This window comes from Lynx canadensis, chromosome D4 (assembly GCF_007474595.2).
Source record: "Lynx canadensis isolate LIC74 chromosome D4, mLynCan4.pri.v2, whole genome shotgun sequence".
NCBI lineage: Eukaryota > Metazoa > Chordata > Mammalia > Carnivora > Felidae > Lynx > Lynx canadensis.
In genome coordinates, this window is record NC_044315.2 from 63203333 (window position 1) to 63222275 (window position 18943).

General features: G+C 43.6%; 1 protein-coding gene across 1 annotated transcript; it reads right to left on the bottom strand.

Moving 5' to 3' along the window:
• Positions 1-464: 464 nt before the first annotated feature.
• On the bottom strand, positions 465-17393 carry BAAT (bile acid-CoA:amino acid N-acyltransferase). Its single transcript, XM_030294012.1, has 4 exons — positions 17242-17393; positions 4740-5233; positions 4299-4501; positions 465-1476 (listed from the first exon to the last, which is right to left on the bottom strand). Exons 2-4 carry the CDS (start codon positions 5200-5202, stop codon positions 883-885), a joined length of 1260 nt encoding a protein of 419 aa, XP_030149872.1. The 5' UTR covers positions 5203-5233; positions 17242-17393; the 3' UTR covers positions 465-882.
• Positions 17394-18943: the final 1550 nt, after the last annotated feature.

Sequence of the window (18943 nt, forward strand, 5' to 3'; positions counted from 1 at the left end):
AATTCTGATACAGTAATTGCTATGTATCTATTCTATTTGCTATTCTAATTGTTTTAAATACATTAACTAATTTCAATAAATGCTACAAAGGCACATGATTAAATTCAACCCCAGTCCTTATTAAAAATGGTAAAAAGAAATATATTTTAGAGATGAAAAGAAACATCCCTATTCTGAGAAAAAAAATACCTATTGGAAATCTATAGCAAGCATTACATTTGATGGTAGCATTAGAACTTTTCATATCAAATGTCAGAAACCCGGTTTTTTTTTGTTGTTGTTTTTTAAATTTTTATTTATTTTTGACAGAGAGACAGAGCGTGAGCAGGGGAGGAGCTGAGAGGAGGGAGACACAGAATCACAGGCAGGCCCCAGGTCCCAAGCCATCAGCACAGAGCCAGACGTGGGGCTTGAACCTACAGACTACGAGATCATGACCTGCGCCGAAGTCAGACACCCAACCGACTGAGCCACCCAGGCACCCCGAGAAACCCAGTTTTAAACAGAAAATGTTTTCCACCACTTGCCAAGTCCCAGGGAATTCACCTAGATTGGCAAATACCTGGATCCAAGGTATCCCTAACTGGGGTACAAAGGTTATTCAATTTGCAAGGGTATCACAATTTTGAGACAGCGATGTACCCTGCTGGTACATATAAACTAAGATTCGGTTTACAAAAATTCAAATCACATACAAGTTTGTTCGAAATAGTTCATATGCACCTGTGCCCTTGTCCTTTGATTTTGTCCAATTTCCTTCCAGTTGGTCCAAAATAACTGTGAATCTAGAGAAATCAGGAGAGCCCCCTCTTTCCGTCATATTCCTGCCTTACTTTCATTGTCTGTCTCCCCAGTGCATCATCACCCTTAGCCCTTCCTTGCTCAGAGTTTGCTTCTGGTTTGAGTAAGGTGTTCCCTGAAGAATTTCTGGATCTCTCCCCAGGAGTGCTCCTGGGCTGCCGCATGGGCAACAGGGTCCCCTCCCCAGAGCAGGATCCTGGAACTGAGCCTGTGTGGGGAAGCATAACACAGGGGTGTGTAGGGCGGTTCTATGAGGTGGCCCGCCCCCGGGTATACCAGCATCCTTCCATTGTTTCTCCCATGGCTCCTCAGCTGGTCCAAGGCCTGCTCAGCATACTCCCTGCTATTCAAGCATTCATCACCGTCTCCTACAATGAAAAGAATCGCACCCTGGGCCTTTTCGATGGGAAGCACGCTCTTCTGATTCAGTTCATCCCGGGCGTCCCCCTTGTAGTGGCGGAGGCGCACAGCTCCTAAAACGTCAATCTGCATGCGCTCCATAAACGAGGGGATGGGTGTTATAACCAGATCTTTGTACCTGAGCGGCAATTCATAGATGGCGTTGGACCCATTGATGCAGATGGTGGCTACCACCTGCTTCAGGAAGCAGGCCATGGCCAGCGCGATCTCTACACCTTTGCTCACGGAGATCACTCCAATTCCTGGCTTTTGGATCTGAAGCACAAAATAAAGGGAACCCATCAATGCCATACTCGAAGGAGCCGCCTTATAGGCCAGTAAGCTAGTGTGAGCAAACAGAAAATATTGGATGGGAGTCCTGGCACTCGAGTTTACCAGCTTCTATGACTGAAAACATTATCTACCTGTCTGCCCTCTGAAAACCTTCTTGTCTTATGGGGGCGTTAATATTACCTACCCTGCAGGATTGTTATGATGATCTAGTGAAACAATAGAAATAAAAGCCGTGGGGCGCCTGGGTGACTCAGTCGGTTAAGCCTTCAGCTTCGGCTCAGGTCATGATCTCACAGTTGGTGACTTTGAGCCACGCGTCCAGCTCTATGTTGACAGCTCAGAGCCTGGAGCCTGCTTCCAATTCTGTGTCTCCCTCTCTCTCTGCCCCTCCCCTGCTCGTTCTCTCTCTCTCTCTCTTTCTCAAAAATAAATAAAAAAGAAATAAAAACTCTTCATCAAAGGCAGAGTTCTGTAAAAGCAGAGTCTAAATGCATCAGCAATGTTCAACATCAAGTGAGTACAAGCAGGTAAACTTCACAAAGAATCAAATTCTTCTCTCTGGCTAGGAAAAGAGATTTCCCTAGGTTCTTTAGAATATTTTGTGTTATTCATATTTAAATAGCATTTTACAGCAACGGAGATTTTGCACATCCGTTAATCTAAGAACTAATCATGAAAGCATTGGGGGTGTAAAGATGAAAGCCTTGGATTCTATAAACAATTGAATTCCAGTGCCCAGTCCAATAGCAAAAGTAGTAGGCCGTAGAAGGGGGTCCTTAATTCTGTGGAAGGCTGAGGGAACAGAGGGAAGGGAGAAGTTAGGAAGATGAGTAGGGAAAGGAAGGGCATTTGGACAGACAGTAGCAAATACATTGCAACCTGATATGTTTACTTTGCTTACACTTGTATGCCCAGCACCTTTCTTTTATCAGATCACCTGAAAAAAAAAATCTGTTTTAATTAGAGCTTTCCAAGATCCAGTTTTCACGTTTCTACTTCAATAGTTCTGAGTGGGCCCAAGAATCTGATAATATAGCATATCCATGGGGAAATCCAGTGGGCTCCCATATTTGGGAACCATCCATAAGAGGACAGGACTGGGGCAAGGGATGAGAGCAAGGGACGAGAGATAGGAAACTACACTATGGCGGTACCACAGTGGGGCAGTGATGACAACAAACTGAAACAGTGGCCTGGACGGTGGACAGGGTGTGAGGTATTGAGAAAGATTCAGGAACAGACCCTAAAACACTTTGGGACTGGTTGAGGATATGGGGAAGGGAGAGGGGTAAAACCAGATGGGCAAAGATGACAAGGTGGATTTATTGAGAGTTTACTATATATGCCGGCCCCTCAGCTAAGTGCTCTACACATAAGTTGTCTCAGCTCGTCCTTCCATAATAGCACTGAGATTCAGGAAGTTTACAAGCCCTGCTTAAGGTTACAACAGTATCAAGGGGCAGAGGTGGGAACTGCACCTCTTCTGATGAATCTAAATCTAAACTGAATTTTGGGGCACCTGGATGGCTCAGTCGGTTAAGCATCTGACTCTTGGTTTTGGCGCAGGGCATGATCTCGTGGTTTCATGGGATCAAGCCCCATGTTGGGCTCTGTGCTGGCAGCACGGAGCCTGCTTAGGATTCTCTCTCTCTCTCTCTCTCTCTGTCTCTTTCTCTGTCCTTCCCCCACTAGTGCTGTCTCTGTCTCTCTCAAAAAAAAAAAAAAAAAAAACAAAAAACAAATAAGTAAACTTAAAAAAATTTTAACTGAATTTTGACAATTGCCCTTTCTCCTCAGATAATGTCACAAATAGTTAAATTTGAAGTGAAAGAAAATTTTTCACTTAAACATTTTATCTGGACAATCCTTTATAAAGAGCCAAATATGCTTAGAAAAATCACCCATTCACATTCATCACCTGATAACAAAGCCTCTGGGCCATGGATGACATTTTCAATGGTACAACAAGACTTGACAGAGTTCTAAGATGATCCTTCCTTTCCAGATTCCATTCCCTACCCTGGCTTCTAGACTTGGACACTTACTTTGGGCTTAGTTCTGTTCCTAGATCTGATACCTGAAGAGCTAATTCAGCTAATCAGATGGTGCAGCCACATCCATTTTGCTGATAATTCTGCTCTAATCCTGTGGCCCAGCTCTAAAACGGAACTTCTGCATGTTCTTAGTCTCGGGACTCTTTAGTGTGACTTACTCCAGCATTACCCCATGCAGAGACAATCACTGAAGTTTGAAAACACTTCAAGTCAGAGAATTCATGATTTGAGATCAGCGGCTGATGAAAATTGAAGAGCCACTGATGAACAAGTCACATGCACTTCAAATGTGAGGACTCTTGGCTTTTTCTTCCCATTGAAAATGATCATAATATATCCACCATTTATTGTCTTTTGTGCCAGTAAGTTGATCACCACCGATCCCAACAATCCTACGAGGTAGATATTATCATCCCCGTTTTAAGAGTAAACTCTGCTATGCCCAAGTCTAAACAGATTGGTAAAATAGGCAAAACAAACATTTATGTGTTTTTTTCACTATAATGTTGCAAGGTAGAATGAAAAGTATTTTAAATACCTTGGATGGGGGTGCCTGGGTGGCTCAGTCAGTTAAGTGTCCAACTCTTGATTTCAGCTCAGGTCATCGTATCACAGTTTGTGAGTTTGAGCCCCACATAAGGGCTGCTTGGTATTCTCTCTTTCCCTCTCTGACCCTCCCCTGCTCACTCACACTCTGTCTCTCTCTCTTTCAAAATAAGTAAATAAACTTAGAAAAAAATAAATAAATACCTTGGGATGAGCTAATAGCCAGTTAGCAGCTTCCTCAAAATACTCCAGGTCGATCTCCTCCAGTTCTTTAGGCAGATCTTCATAGAGAAAATATGCTAATGCCAACACCGCAAAGCCATGGGTAGCCAAAAGACTGGCCCGAAATTCAACCAGACCCCCTCTGCCCCCAAACAAATCCACGATTCCTGGGAAAGGACCTTCCCCTGAAAGCAACAGAAAGAAAAGAGAATGGGATCAGAGAGAGTGAAAAGAGGGCCCAGTGGATATCAGGGGGAGTACGGGATGAGCAACGTGATTTCCACCTTCACTCACACACAAAATAGCGTGTTGGTTTTAAACTATCGTGTATCGAAATATTAGTTCTCCAATAATTTGATGCCATTTGTTTTTGTTTTTATATTTGTCAACAATGTTTTCCATATCACCAAAGATTGGCCTCACCTGGAGGGAGAAAAAGGGCTCCTCGCACACGACCTTCTCGGATCTGCACCCGCTGTACGCCAGGGCCTGAGAACCAGCGCTCTACCGTCTGGCTGGCCCTAGGCTGATCTGTGGTGGAAACTTGCACATAAACTGAGTCATATAGGTTCAGAGTGACATAAAAGGGGCTGTTCATCACATCCTGCTTAGTCAGCCTCCGGAAAACCTTCTCGGGCTTCAGAGACCAGAAGAGACCCATCGGGTGGACCCCCACATAGTCGCCTCCAATTGAAGCAGCCTCCATTAGGTCCAGTTCACCAACCTCGTTCGCCTTGTAGAAGGCTTTAGACTGGTACACATACCCCTTCTCATCCTTCAGGGATGCTGTGAGGGTCACTATCTGCAACGGGGGCAGGCCTGTCACTCGGATATGCACTGGCTCATCGGCAAGGGCTCTTGCCGGGGTGGCAGTCAGCTGGAACATTGGCAACTGGCAGAGGGACCTGTAGTGTGCCCTGTAATGTGAGAGGAGACTTTGAGTTGGAGACTGAAATCCCAGGAAAAAGACCAAGACAAGGCTTGCATTAGGTCTGGCCAAGTTCTGCTTCTAGAGACCTCGTGCAAAATACACAGAACATTTCCAGGAGGGAAAAGGAGACATGCAAGAGGACACATTATTCTCATTTTACATATGAGGAAACAAGTGACATGCTTCAAACCTCATACATAACAGTAGAACTGGAAATTCAAGCTAAGGCTGAACCACAGCCTCCTGCCTTATCCATTATAACACTGTCGTAAACATTAGTTTTATGGTTTGGGGTAAGTTGAGCTTTAATTCCTCAGTTAAGATAATACCCATGTGACCTATTTTACAGGGTATTTGCCAGGATCTAAGGAGGTAACGCATGGTAGAGCACTTACAGGAAAGATCAGTGCTGCTTTTCAATCCCCATACCTAGCTGGGGCAGAGTTACATAAACAAGAAATATACTAGGATGTTGTTTCTTTTTTGTTTTAGTTTCTAATCCATCCCTGCCATTATAAAACCAACCTTCAGCTCTTTTTCGAGTTCCCATTATTTATTCTTTTCATAGGAAAATAAAACTCCGTGATCTTGTCTCTGCTTTTCTGCCTTTCCAATGGGGTGATAAATGTCAAAATGCTGTTTGTAGTAAAGAGACTATAATAGACACTGGATCATACTCCGTTTCATTAATGAGCAAAATGTGGGGCATTTCCTCCTTCCTTACATTCCTTCTCCTGTCCTTTCTTCTCTCTTTCCTCCCTTCCCTTCTTTCTTCCATTCCTCATATCTACAACAAATTTGAACCTGTTTACAGATAACAGATACAGAGTAAAATAAAATAAAATAGAATGGGGAAAATATGAACAAAATCAGAGACATTGGTCAAAGAAACCCTGGAGCATGAAAACTAGAGCTTTTTGTGAGCTGTAGTAGGTTTTGCCCTAAATAAATTAGTGATAGCCAGAGGAGAAAAGGCAATCTGGGCAGTTTCATTGTTCTAATTATTCTCATAGAAAAAGTTACCATTTCCTCAGGGAAAAGGAAGAAGTGAGACCTTTCCAATATTTAGTTCTGAAATAGATTTCTTATATTAAACTTCGACATAGGTATGCACCATTTCTTCAACAAAATCTTGATGCAAATTGTAGTGATAGAACTGCTTTCTAGAGCCCAGAGATGGATACCCAGCAGCTATGTTTATACCATGTGACCTCAACCTGGGGCCATTGCAATGGATACCTGATACAATATGTGCCAGAGATGTTTTCCCTTTGCCTATCTAGAATGGGGGACCAGAGGGGCACCTGGGTGGCTGAGTTGGTTGAGTGTCTGACTTTGGCTCAGGTCTTGATCTCACCGTGAGTTTGAGCCTTATATCAGGCTCCTGTTGTCAGCACAGAGCCTGCTTTGGATCCTGTCTCCCTCTTTCTCTGCCCCTCCCCTGCTCAAGCTCTTTCTCAAAAATAAATTAACATTTTAAAAATTAAAAAAAAAGGGGGGGGGGGACCCAGAGATCACCAGTCACTCTGACTTGTCAGAAATTCCTCATAATGGTCACTATTATTCTATGTCTACATGTTTGCTATTTCCACCAATGTATATGCAAGAGATTAGAGTGAAATTTCCTATAAGAAGCAGTTCTCTCAAGAGAAGATACCACTTGACAGGTCAACAGTGGGTGTTTGTGAATGGTGTCTCAGGTTTCCCCATGAAAGACTAGGAAGGGACCAGATGGTCATCAACCCCAGTGTCATTGCCCTTGGAATATAAGCTAAATAAAATCAGCATCTTTCACAAGTTGACAAGGCAGGGAGGACCCTTATGAGGATTGGGTAGGGATCTAAGGCAAAATTGGACAGATTGCCTTTCCAGAAGTTGGTTGTAAGTCTAACAGACCTCGGGCTTCTCAAGCCTATGTGTCATCCCTCCCTTATATATTCAAGAAGCAAGAAGAGTCCGGGATTAAAATACACACACATAACACATACATATGTGTGCATGCACACACGCGTGAAAGAAGACTTTGTACCTCTACACCAGGGCTTCTCAACTGGGGTTCTGAGGAGCACTGAGGTTCTGCAGAATGTCATGAGGGGGTTCCACTAGAGTTCTTAGTTGAGGAAAAAAGAAAGTTTTTGAATTTCAAGTGTCATGTGATGCTAGTGCACTCAAGGATGGATAGTGACCGAGCAGTCCTATCAGTGATTTCTTTACAGGTTTTTCATCCCATAAGGGCAGTGGGCAAAAGGATCATGTTCATTTGACTAAGTTCATTTTCAGTTTTGGATGCAAGATAGAGGAGGCTCTTGACGGTTAGTGAGCACTACGTTGCATGGAGAGAAGGGTGGCAGGCTGATCACATTTGCCTCTCCTTCCTGATTTACCTACTCCAAACTCCCTTTATGCTTCATGAAATGAGTTAAGGGAATAGACTCTATTGGTGTAAGAGAAAATCAGAGGGAAATGTGCCTTCTGAAAAATGAATTCTTACGCACTGCAACTCAGCTGCCCTCTGACATTTTGCTATTATTTATAAGCATTGCCAAGTGTGTGGACAGTGTAAGAAAAGCATTGTCAAGTATGGATGGGACAAGAAGAACACTGTGATAAAGAACTGCTTTTTCAAGAATTTTTTCACACCCTGTTATTTATTATGCCACTCTTCTGTATTTTAGTAAGCATTTGCCTTTTGCAAACATGTCTGAAGGTCCAATAGGCTGATTTTTGAAGATTTTTTAAGTTCCTGTTTTCCCTGTATTCCATTTCTATTATCTTATTCTCATTTGGATCCCAGCTACTCCACATATTATGACAGGGATTAACACCTTTGTCAGTTGATAAGGCTTATTGCCTCTCGGAACCAGACCCTCATAGACTTTCACAATAAGCTGTAAGAAGCCTTAACGCTTATCCTGTCCAATGCTGTATTGTCATCATTATCAACAAAGCACCTACTGTGCACAGGGAAGAGGAGTCTCCACCATGCCACTCAGAGTACTTAATATATCACTGAACCTTATACTAGAACCATTTATGTTGAGCTTTTACTTTCCTGTTAATCTGTAAGTCTCTTGGGGGCAGGATCTGGTCTGACTTGTCTTTGTCCCACCTGCTGCGCATGGAGTCCTTTACAATCCATGTATTCAGTAAATGATTATCGATTGTGCTGTCCACTTCATTCCCATAAACTCTCATCCATTTATCCAATTCTTCCTCCCTGTTTAGTCTTTTGCACTCCCCGGTCTAATCTCTGCAATGTTGTCAGACAGATCTTTACAAAACACAAAAGTAATCAAATCACTCTCCTGCTTTATACTTTCAATGACAGCCAGAGTCATTAAAAGGTGAACTCTAAGTGTTGGGAGAAGATGGCGGTGTAGGGGGATGCTGGGCTCATCTCGTCCTGCTGATCGCTTAGATTCCACCCACATCTGACTAAATAACCCAGAAAACCGCCAGAAGACTACCAGAACGGACTCTCCGGAGACAAGCATAGACAAGAGGTCCACGGAAGAGGGTAGGAAGGGCGGAGAGGCGGTGCATGCTACATGGACTGGCAGGAGGGAGCTGGGGCAGTGAAAGGGCAGCCCGCCCAGCAAGGCAGAGCCCCCAAAGTCTAGCTTGCAAAAGCCGAGGGGCTAGACTGCATGAGTTCTGACAGCCAGCGGGACTTAACATCTGGAATGTTATAAGTCAACAGCTCTGCTCCGAGAGTGGGAGGGCGAGAGGACACCGGGAGGGAGAGGTGTTGAGCCCTGGAAGACAGAGCTCAGCTTGGCAGGGGGACAAAGTCGCTGGCCAGTGCCATCTCCCTCTCCCATCCCCCAGCTGAAATCCCAAAGGGAACCAGTTGCCCGAACTTGCTTGCACCTCGCAAATACCCAACGCTGTGCTTCTGTGGATCCATCCCTCTGACAGGTCTGCCTGCCTCCCTCTGGTGCTGCAGGGCCCCTCCCGCAGGGGGGACCACCGACAGCAAAGCGAGCTAAGCCTGCCCCTCCCGCCCCAGTGCACCCAGATCCACCCAGCTAATACACCAAATCCTATCAAAGCACCACAAGCCTGGCAGTGTGCAAGTAGCCCAGACAAGGGCCACACCACTCCACAGTGAGTTGTGCCCCTGGGAGAGGGGAAGATAAGGTACATACCAGTCTGATTGTGGCCCCAGTGGTGGGCTGGGGGCAGATATTGGGTCTGACTGCGGCCCCGCCCAACACAAGTTACTCCAGACAGCACAGGGGAAGTGCCCTGCAGTTTGGAGCCACCGCAGGGACCACCCAAAATGATGAAAGAGGGGCGCCTGGGTGGCGCAGTCGGTTAAGCGTCCGACTTCAGCCAGGTCACGATCTCGCGGTCCGTGAGTTCGAGCCCCGCGTCAGGCTCTGGGCTGATGGCTCAGAGCCTGGAGCCTGTTTCCGATTCTGTGTCTCCCTCTCTCTCTGCCCCTCCCCCGTTCATGCTCTGTCTCTCTCTGTCAAAAATAAATAAACATTGAAAAAAAAATTCAAAATGATGAAACAGAAGACCTCTCCTCAAAAGAAACTCCAGGAAGTAGCGACAGTTAACGAATTGATCAAAAACAATTTAAACAATATAACGGAACAAGAATTTAGAATAATAGTCATAAAATTAATCATCAGGCTTGAAAAAAAGCATAGAGGACAGCAGAGAATCTATTGCTACAGACATCAAGGGACTAAGAAATATTCATGAGGAGCTAAAAAATGCTATAAATGAGGTGCAAAATAAAATGGAGTCGACCACAGCTCGGATTGAAGAGGCAGAGGAGAGAATAGGTGAATTAGAAGATAAAATTATGGAAAAAGAGGAAGCTGAGGAAAAGAGAGATAAAAAAAAATCCAGGAGTATGAGGGGAGAATTAGAGAACTAAGTGATGCAATCAAACGGAACAATATCTGTATCATAGGAATTGCAGAGGAGGAAGAGCGAGAGAAAGGGGCTGAAGGTGTACTTGAACAAATCATAGCTGAGAACTTCCCTGATCTGGGGAAGGAAACAGGCATTGATATCCAAGAGGCACAGAGAACTACCTTCAGACGTAACTTGAATCGATCTTCTGAATGACATATCATAGTGTAACTGGCAAAATACAAGGATAAAGGAGAATTCTATAAGCATCTAAGGATAGACAGGCTCTAACTTACAAAGGTAGACCCATAAGAGTAGTGGCAGACCTATCTACTGAAACTTGGCAGGCCAGAAAGGAACAACAGGAAATCTTCAATGTGATGAACAGAAAAAATATGTAGCCAAGAATCCTTTATCCAGCAAGTCTATCATTCAGAATAGGAGAGATAAAGGTTTTCCCAAACAAACAAAACCTGAAGGAATTCATCACCACTAAACCAGCCCTACAAGAGATCCTAAGGGGGACTCTGTGAGTGAAATGTTGCAAGGACCACAAAGTACCAGAGACATCACTACAAGCATGAAACCTACAGACATCACAATGACTCTAAACCCATATCTTTCAATAATAACGCTGAATGTAAATGGACTAAATGCTCCAACCAAAAGACACAGGGTATCAGAATGGATAAAAAAAACAAGACCTATCTATTTGCTGTCTACAAGAGACTCATTTTAGATCTGAGGAAACCTTCAGATTGAAAGTGAGCGGATGGAGAACTATCTATCATGCTACTGGAAGTCAAAACAAAGCTGGAGCAGCCATACTTATATCAGACAAACTAGATTTTAAATTAAAGGCTGTAACAAGAGATGAAGAAGGGCATTATATAATAATTACAGGGTCTATCCATCAGGAAGAGCTAACAATTATAAATGTCTATGCGCCGAATACGGGAGCCCCCAAATATATAAAACAATGACTCGCGAACATAAGCAACCTTATTGACAAGAATGTGGTAATTGCAGGGGACTTTAATATCCCACTTACAGGAATGGATAGATCATCTAGACACAGGATCAATAAAGAAACAAGGGCCCTGAATGATACATTGGATCAGATGGACTTGACAGATATATTTAGAACTCTGCATCCCAAAGCAACATAATATACTTTCTTCTCGAGTGCACATGGAACATTCTCTAAGATAGATCACATCTTGGATCACAAAACAGCCCTTCATAAGTATAAAAGAACTGAGATCATACCATGCACACTTTCAGACCACAATGCTATGAAGCTTGAAATAGACCACAGGAAAAAGTCTGGAAAACCTCCACAAGCATGGAGGTTAAAGAACACCCTACTAAAGAATGAATGGGTCAACCAGGCAATTAGAGAAGAAATTAAAAGATACATGGAAACAAATGAAAATGAAAATACAACAATCCAAATGCTTTGGGATGCAGCAAAGGCAGTCCTGAGAGGAAAATACATTGCCATCCAGGCCTATCTCAAGAAACAAGAAAAATCCCAAATACAAAATCTAACAGCACACCTAAAGGAAATAGAAGCAGAACAGCAAAGATGCCCCAAACCCAGCAGAAAAAGAGAAATAATAAAGATCAGAGGAGAGATAAACAATATAGAATCTAAAAAGACTGTAGAGCAGATCAATGAAACCAAGAGTTGGTTTTTTGAAAAAATAAACAAAGTTGATAAACCTCTAGCTAGGCTTCTCAAAAAGAAAAGGGAGAGGACTTAGATAGATAAAATCATGAATTAAAATGGAATTATTACAACCAATCCCTCAGAAATACAAGCAATTATCAGGGAATACTATGAAAAATTTTATGCCCACAAACTGGACAACCTGGAAGAAATGGACAAATTCCTAAACACCCACACTCTTCCAAAACTCAATCAGGAGGAAATGGAAAGCTTAAACAGACCCATAACCAGCGAAGAAATTGAATCGGTTATCAAAAATCTCCCAACAAATAAGAGTCCAGGACCAGATGGCTTCCCTGGGGAATTTTACCAGACATTTAAAGCAGAGATAATACCTATCCTTCTCAAGCTGTCCCAAAAAATAGAAAGGGAAGGAAAACTTCCAGACTCATTCTGTGAAGCCAGTATTACTTTGATTCCTAAACCAGACAGAGACCCCACAAAAAAAGAGAACTACAGGCCAATATCCCTAATGAATATGGATGCAAAAATTCTCAATAAGATATTAGCAAATCGAATTCAACAGCATATAAAAAGAAGTATTCACCATGATCAAGTGGGATCCATTCCTGGGCTGCAGGGCTGGTTCAACATTTGCAAATCAATCAATGTGATACATCACATTAATAAAAGAAAAGAAAAGAACCATATGATCCTGTCAATTGATTCAGAAAAAGCATTTGACAAAATTCAGCATCCTTTCTTAATAAAAACCCTCAAAGTCAGGATAGAAGGAACATACTTAAACATCATAAAAGCCATTTATGAAAAGCCCACAGCTAATATCATCCTCAATGGGGAAAAATTGAGAGCTTTCCCCCTGAGATCAGGAACGCGACAGGGATGTCCACTCTCACCGCTGTTGTTTAACATAGTGTTGGAAGTTCTAGCATCAGTAATCAGACAACAAAAGGAAATCAAAAGCATCAAAATTGGCAAAGATGAAGTCAAGCTTTCACTTTTTGCAGATGACATGATATATTCTACATGGAAAACCCAATAGACTCCACCAAAAGTCTGCTAGAACTGATACATGAATTCAGCAAAGTTGCAGGATACAAAATCAATGTACAGAAATCAGTTGCATTCTTATACACTAATAATGAAGCAACAGAAAGACAAAGAAACTGATCCCATTCACAATTGCACCAAGAATCATAAAATACCTAGGAATAAACCTAACCAAAGATGTAAAAGATCTGTATGCTGAAAACTATAGAAAGCTTATGAAGGAAATTGAAGACGATAGAAAGAAATGGAAAAACATTCCATGCTCATGGATTGGAAGAATAAATACTGTTAAAATGTCAATACTACCCAAAGCTATCTACACATTCAATGCAATCCCAATCAAAATTGCGCCAGGATTCTTCTTGAAGCTAGAACAAGTAATCCTAAAATTTGTATGGAACCACAAAAGACCCCGAATTTGTATGGAACCACAAAAGACTCCGGATAGGATTAAATACCTATCCACCAAAGGAATTTTGAAGAAGACCAAAGCAGGAGGCATCATAATCCCAGACTTTAGCCTCTACTACAAAGCTGTAATCAACAAGACAGCATGGTATTGGCACAAAAATAGACACATAGACCAATGGAATAGGATAGAGACTCCAGAATCGGACCCACAAAAGTATGGCCAAGTAATTTTTGACAAAGCAGGAAAGAATATCCAATGGAAAAAAGACAGTCTCTTTAACAAATGGTGCTGGGAGAACTGGACAGCAACATGCAGAAGAATGAAACTCAACCACTTTTTTACACCATTCACAAAAATAAACTCAAAATGGATAAAGGACCTGAATGTGAGACAGGAAACCACCAAAACCCTAGAGGAGAAAGCAAGAAAAACCCTCTCTGACCTCAGCCACAGCAATTTCTTACTTGACACATCTCCAAAGGCAAGGGAATTAAAAGCAAAAATGAACTATTGGGACCTCGTGGAGACAAAAAGCTTTTGCACTGCAAAGGAAACAATCAACAAAACTAAAAGGCAACCAACGGAATGGGAAAAGATATTTGCAAATGACATATCAGAAAAAGGGCTAGTATCCAAAATCTATAAAGAGCTCACCAAACTCCACACCCGAAAAATAAATAATCCAGTGAAGAAATGGGCAGAAGACATAAATAGACACTTCTCTAAAGAAGACATCCAGGTGGCCAACAGGCACATGAAAAGATGTTCCATGTCACTCCTCATCAGGGAAATACAAATCAAAACCACACTCAGATATCACCTCACGCCAGTCAGAGTGGCTAAAATGAACAAATCAGGAGACTATAGATGCTGGAGAGGATGTGGAGAAACGGGAACCCTCTTGCACTGTTGGTGGGAATGCAAACTGGTGCAAGCCGCTCTGGAAAACAGTGTGGAGGTTCCTCAAAAAATTAAAAATAGACCTACCCTATGACCCAGCAATAGCACTGCTAGGAATTTACCCAAGGGATACAGGAGTGCTGATGCCTAGGGGCACTTGTACCCCAATGTTTATAGCATCACTCTCAACAATAGCCAAATTATGGAAACAGCCTAAATGTCCATCAACTGTTAAATGGATAAAGAAATTGTGGTTTATATACACAATGGAGTACTACGTGGCAATGAGAAAGAATGAAATATGGCCTTTTGTAGCAACGTGGATTGAACCGGAGAGTGTTATGCTAAGTGAAATAAGTCATACAGAGAAAGACAGATACCATATGTTTTCACTCTTATGTGGATCCTGAGAAACTTAACAGAATCCCATGGAGGAGGGGAAGGAAAAAAGAAAAGTTAGAGAGGGAGGGAGCCAAACCATAAGAGACTCTTAAAAACTGAGACTAAACTGAGGGTTGATGGGGGTGGGAGGGAGGGGAAGGTGGGTGATGGTTATTGAGGGCACCTGTTGGGATGAGCACTGGGTGTTGTATGGAAACCATTTTGACAACAAATTTCATATTAAAAAAATTAAAAAATAAAAAATAAAGGTGAACTCTAAATCCTCTGGCCCAGCATTGAGACCTTTTGCAGGGGAATGGCTTCATGACCACACCCTGGAGAGCTTCCAGGCATTCACTGGCAAAACTTGTACCACTATGACCTAAATCTGGATGGAATGCCTTGTGACTGCCAGGAACATAGCAAGGTAGATGATCTTTAGAGGAGGCTTCACAAGATTGTTTTCTCACTTGTTTTTCTTATCTTAAAATATAATTGAAATGTGATATTACATTAGTTTCAGGTATACAACATTCAACAAGCTAACCAAATGGTCAACAAACTAACCACATTACCAAATGGTCACCCCGAAAGGTTTAGTTACCACCTGTCATCAGACAAAGTTATTACAATATTATTGGCTATATATTCCCGATGATTGATTTATTTTATAAGTGGAGGTTTGCAGCTCTTATCTGTCTCTCCCTATCTTATAGGAGACTGCCACGAGACAGTTTTCCCATCCACCTCCCTGGTTCCAGAGAGGCACAGGACTTTCTGGCTCACACCCACACCCCCCTTCAAGAGCAGAGCCAGAGGCTCTGTGACCATTTGCTGCAGTCTGGAGTTGGTTTCTCAGCAACAAGGCACCTCACAACTCTGTTGAAGTCATGAGGCCCCTTTTGTTTCAATGCCATTATTTCAGGGTGTAAGACAAGGACTCGGACAGCTGGCACTTTCAGTTTCTCTTGCCTCCACTATCTGTGTAAGTAATAAGCTGTCTGGAATCTAACAAGGGCTTATTATTTCTTTACCAGCTGAATCTGTCAGTCTTGGATTTGAAGTTCCCTTTGTTTTTGGTGCCCTTTATAATCTGATGCAATGAAAGCCTTTTACAACTAACCCCAACCTATTACCAGTCCAACCAACCATCTTATTATAAAACTTAGTATATGATATTGTAAAAATCTGCTTCTTTATCTCTCACCCTTTTTGTTCTATCCGAGATAGTAGCCTCTAGCCACATATAGCTAGTTAAATTTCAATTTATTAAAAATAAATTAAATTAAAATTTTAATCCCTCAGTTACAGTAACCATTTTAATTGCTCAAAAGCCCACATATAACTAGTGGTTACTGCATTGGACAATGCAGATATAGAATATTTCCATCACCCTAGAATAGTCTATTAACACTAGATTATAAATTATTCTTCAAGGGCAAGAATCATTCTTTGTCCAACACTCTATTCTTCAGTTTCTAGAATAGTTCCTGGCACATAGTGATTGCTCAGTAAGTGTTTGAGGAATTAAAAGGAAGAATAAAAGATAGATGGAACAGTTTAAAAAAAAAAAAGAATAAAAATTTCTCCGAGAGAGTATGAAGAAGAACAGAAACCCAACTGAATTTTCATAGGTTACTTCTGAAGAGGTGAGACTCTTCAAAATGCAACGGAATAAAATCTCCAGGCTTCCTCACTTCTCTGCAGCCGAAGGCTACACCCTGCACGTTGCAGAGAATCCAGGAAGCCAAAGCCAGAAAGCAGCCGAAGGGCAAGAAACCAGCTGCGACACACAGGATCAGCCCTGTGGTGGTTGCAGAGAGAGACTTGGGCAATCTGGAAGCAACCCGATAGGAGCTGAGAGCTGACAGCCATACTGTGGCATAAGTTCCAGGCATCCAGACTCCCAGGGTGAAGGGTATCAAGGCTACACCCCAGGGAGACTTTGACCCATCAGGAGAAAAGGCAGTTAGGAACTGGCCGGACGCTACAGCAGCAGGAGGCAGGAAAAAATGAGAGCAAAAGGTCACCCACAGAAGTTAAAATTACCAGTCAAGAAACAGAATGTCATTCCCTCTAGGGGCTTTTTGCTCTTCATCACAGGCACTTCCTCCCCCTCCTTCCAAGCAAGAAATCCCAGAGGAAGATTTCTCCCGTCAAGAAACAGTCTCTCCCTGGAGCACCTGGGTGGCTCAGTTGGTCAAGCGTCCGACTCTTGATTTCGGCTCCAGTGGTGACCTCCCGGTTGGTGAGATGGAGCCCCACGAGGGTGCTGTCAGCATGGAGCCTGCTCTGGATTCTCTCCCTCCCTCCCTCTCTCCCTCTGCCCCTCACCCTCCCCAACTCCCTCAGAAAGAAAGAAAGAAAGAAAGAAAGAAAGAAAGAAAGAAAGAGAGTCTCTAAGTTCACATTAGCAGGATCCTGACTTTTACAGCCAAGTGTGCAGTTTGCCCCCAAAATAGTCTCAAACAGTCTCTTGTTGGGTGGATGCATCTGACATATCTTCCTTTCCAAGCAACCAGCCACCCCGGGGCGTTAACTGCAGGTTCCTCAGAGAGCTGTGCTGCCCATCCAGACGAGAGGAAGGCAGCCAAAGGAAAGCCGCCTTCCCAGGTACCAAGCGGCTAAAATACAGAAAGGACCTTGTCTGCGGCATGCCCACATCCCCGACTGCTGCACACTCACTCACCCTGAGTTCCTCTGCAGGAAGCGGCCTGGAGCAGGACGGCTTGCTGAGCCAACAGGAAGCCCTTCTGCTTGCTGACGTGTTCTGGTTCCAACACCCCAGCCCAAGCTTCCAAGGTGAAGTTGTGTCACAAAACTATCAGCTGCTCCTTCCTTCTATAGGTCCCCTGTGAGGGGACTACCAGCCGGTGCCGCCGCGGGGTCAGGACAGAGGCTTAGTGGAGCTGCTGCACCTTTCAGTCCCACTGGTTCTTGTGTTTCATCACACAGCTCTGGTTTCTAAGCCTCTCCCTGACTCCTCCTCTCAATCCCTGGCTCTGGTCTCCTTCACTCCAAATCCCTATTTCCTCCTCTAAGTCATTGGTGTCTTAGGCAACTGCCTTTTTGATAGTGTCTAACAGGGTAACTCCCAGTTACCCAGCGTCAGAGTCCAGAGTGTGGGCTTAACGCTCACCGGGGGCCTGTTAGGTAAAGGTTCCTGGGCCCTGCACCTGGAGGCTCTGACCAGAATAAGGCTCCAGGATCTGTATCTTTGGCAGGGAATTGCCAAGGCATATTCTGGTGTGCAAACCACTCTTCCAAGGGACCGCAGAAGCCCTCCCAGTGCAAAAATGCCTCCCCAGGGCCAGAATCCCTGAAGTCCGCCCTATGGTTAGTCTCATGAGTCAATGTCTCTTGTCAAAGTGTACAAGTCATCAAGTTTACAGATCATGGCCTATGCTTCCAGGTTGCCACCTGCTTGAGGGAGGGTACCATGTCTTTTCACTTTTGCATCTTTGGCAGCCCGTGAGGTGCGGCTGGAAGACCACCCGTCTCTGGAACCAGAGACCTAGATTGGAACCCTGACTCTTTAGCAGTGTGACTGACCTCAGGCAGATTGCTTAACGTCCCTTGTGCTTCAGCTTTTTAAACGGGAGTGATACACACATGTATTACAAGTGAAATACAAGCCTCGAGGAAAAAGGGCTGCTCTTGGAAGTCATGGACAGGCTGAAAGTTCTGAGAGAAGACAACGGTGTCTTGGCACACAGCCATCACACCGGATGAGAAGTACCTAGGCAGGGTAGCAAGGTTCCCAGTCGAGTGACTAATTCCCAGGAGCAGATCCCAGGATGGGATGTGAGGTGAGTGAGGAAGGCAGCAGATATTAGTATCACTTTTATGAAGATTCTTTTTTTTTTTTTTTTTTTTTTTGAGAGAGAGCGCATACATGCAAGCAGGGGAGGGACAGAGGGAGAGGGAGAGATAGAATCTTAGGCAGGGTCCACACAGCGCAGGACTCAATCTCATGACCCGTGAGATCATGACCTGAGCCAAAATCAAGAGTTGATCACTTAACTGAGCCATCCAAGGTCCCCATTTTCATAAAGATTCTAAGAGAAGTGCAAGAAAAGGTGAGCAGGTCATGATGCTTCAGCACCCAGGTAATAAAGTGAGGAGCAGGTTAGACGGCATAGACCCAGGTCTTCTCCACTCTGCTGCTCAGAGCAGAAAACATCAGAAAACCATGGGCCCCTAAGGGATGTGGCCAAAGAAGACTGGGGACGCTGGATGGTAAGGTGATGACTATGTAGAAAAGAGGCATCCACAGTTACTAATAGCAGGCATGCACCATGCAGAAACAGCTGAGGTCCTCTCGGGAGGAAGGATATCTAGCTCCAGTCTGCCTTCAGACTCACGAATGCAACACCAGCTCTTCCCTGGGT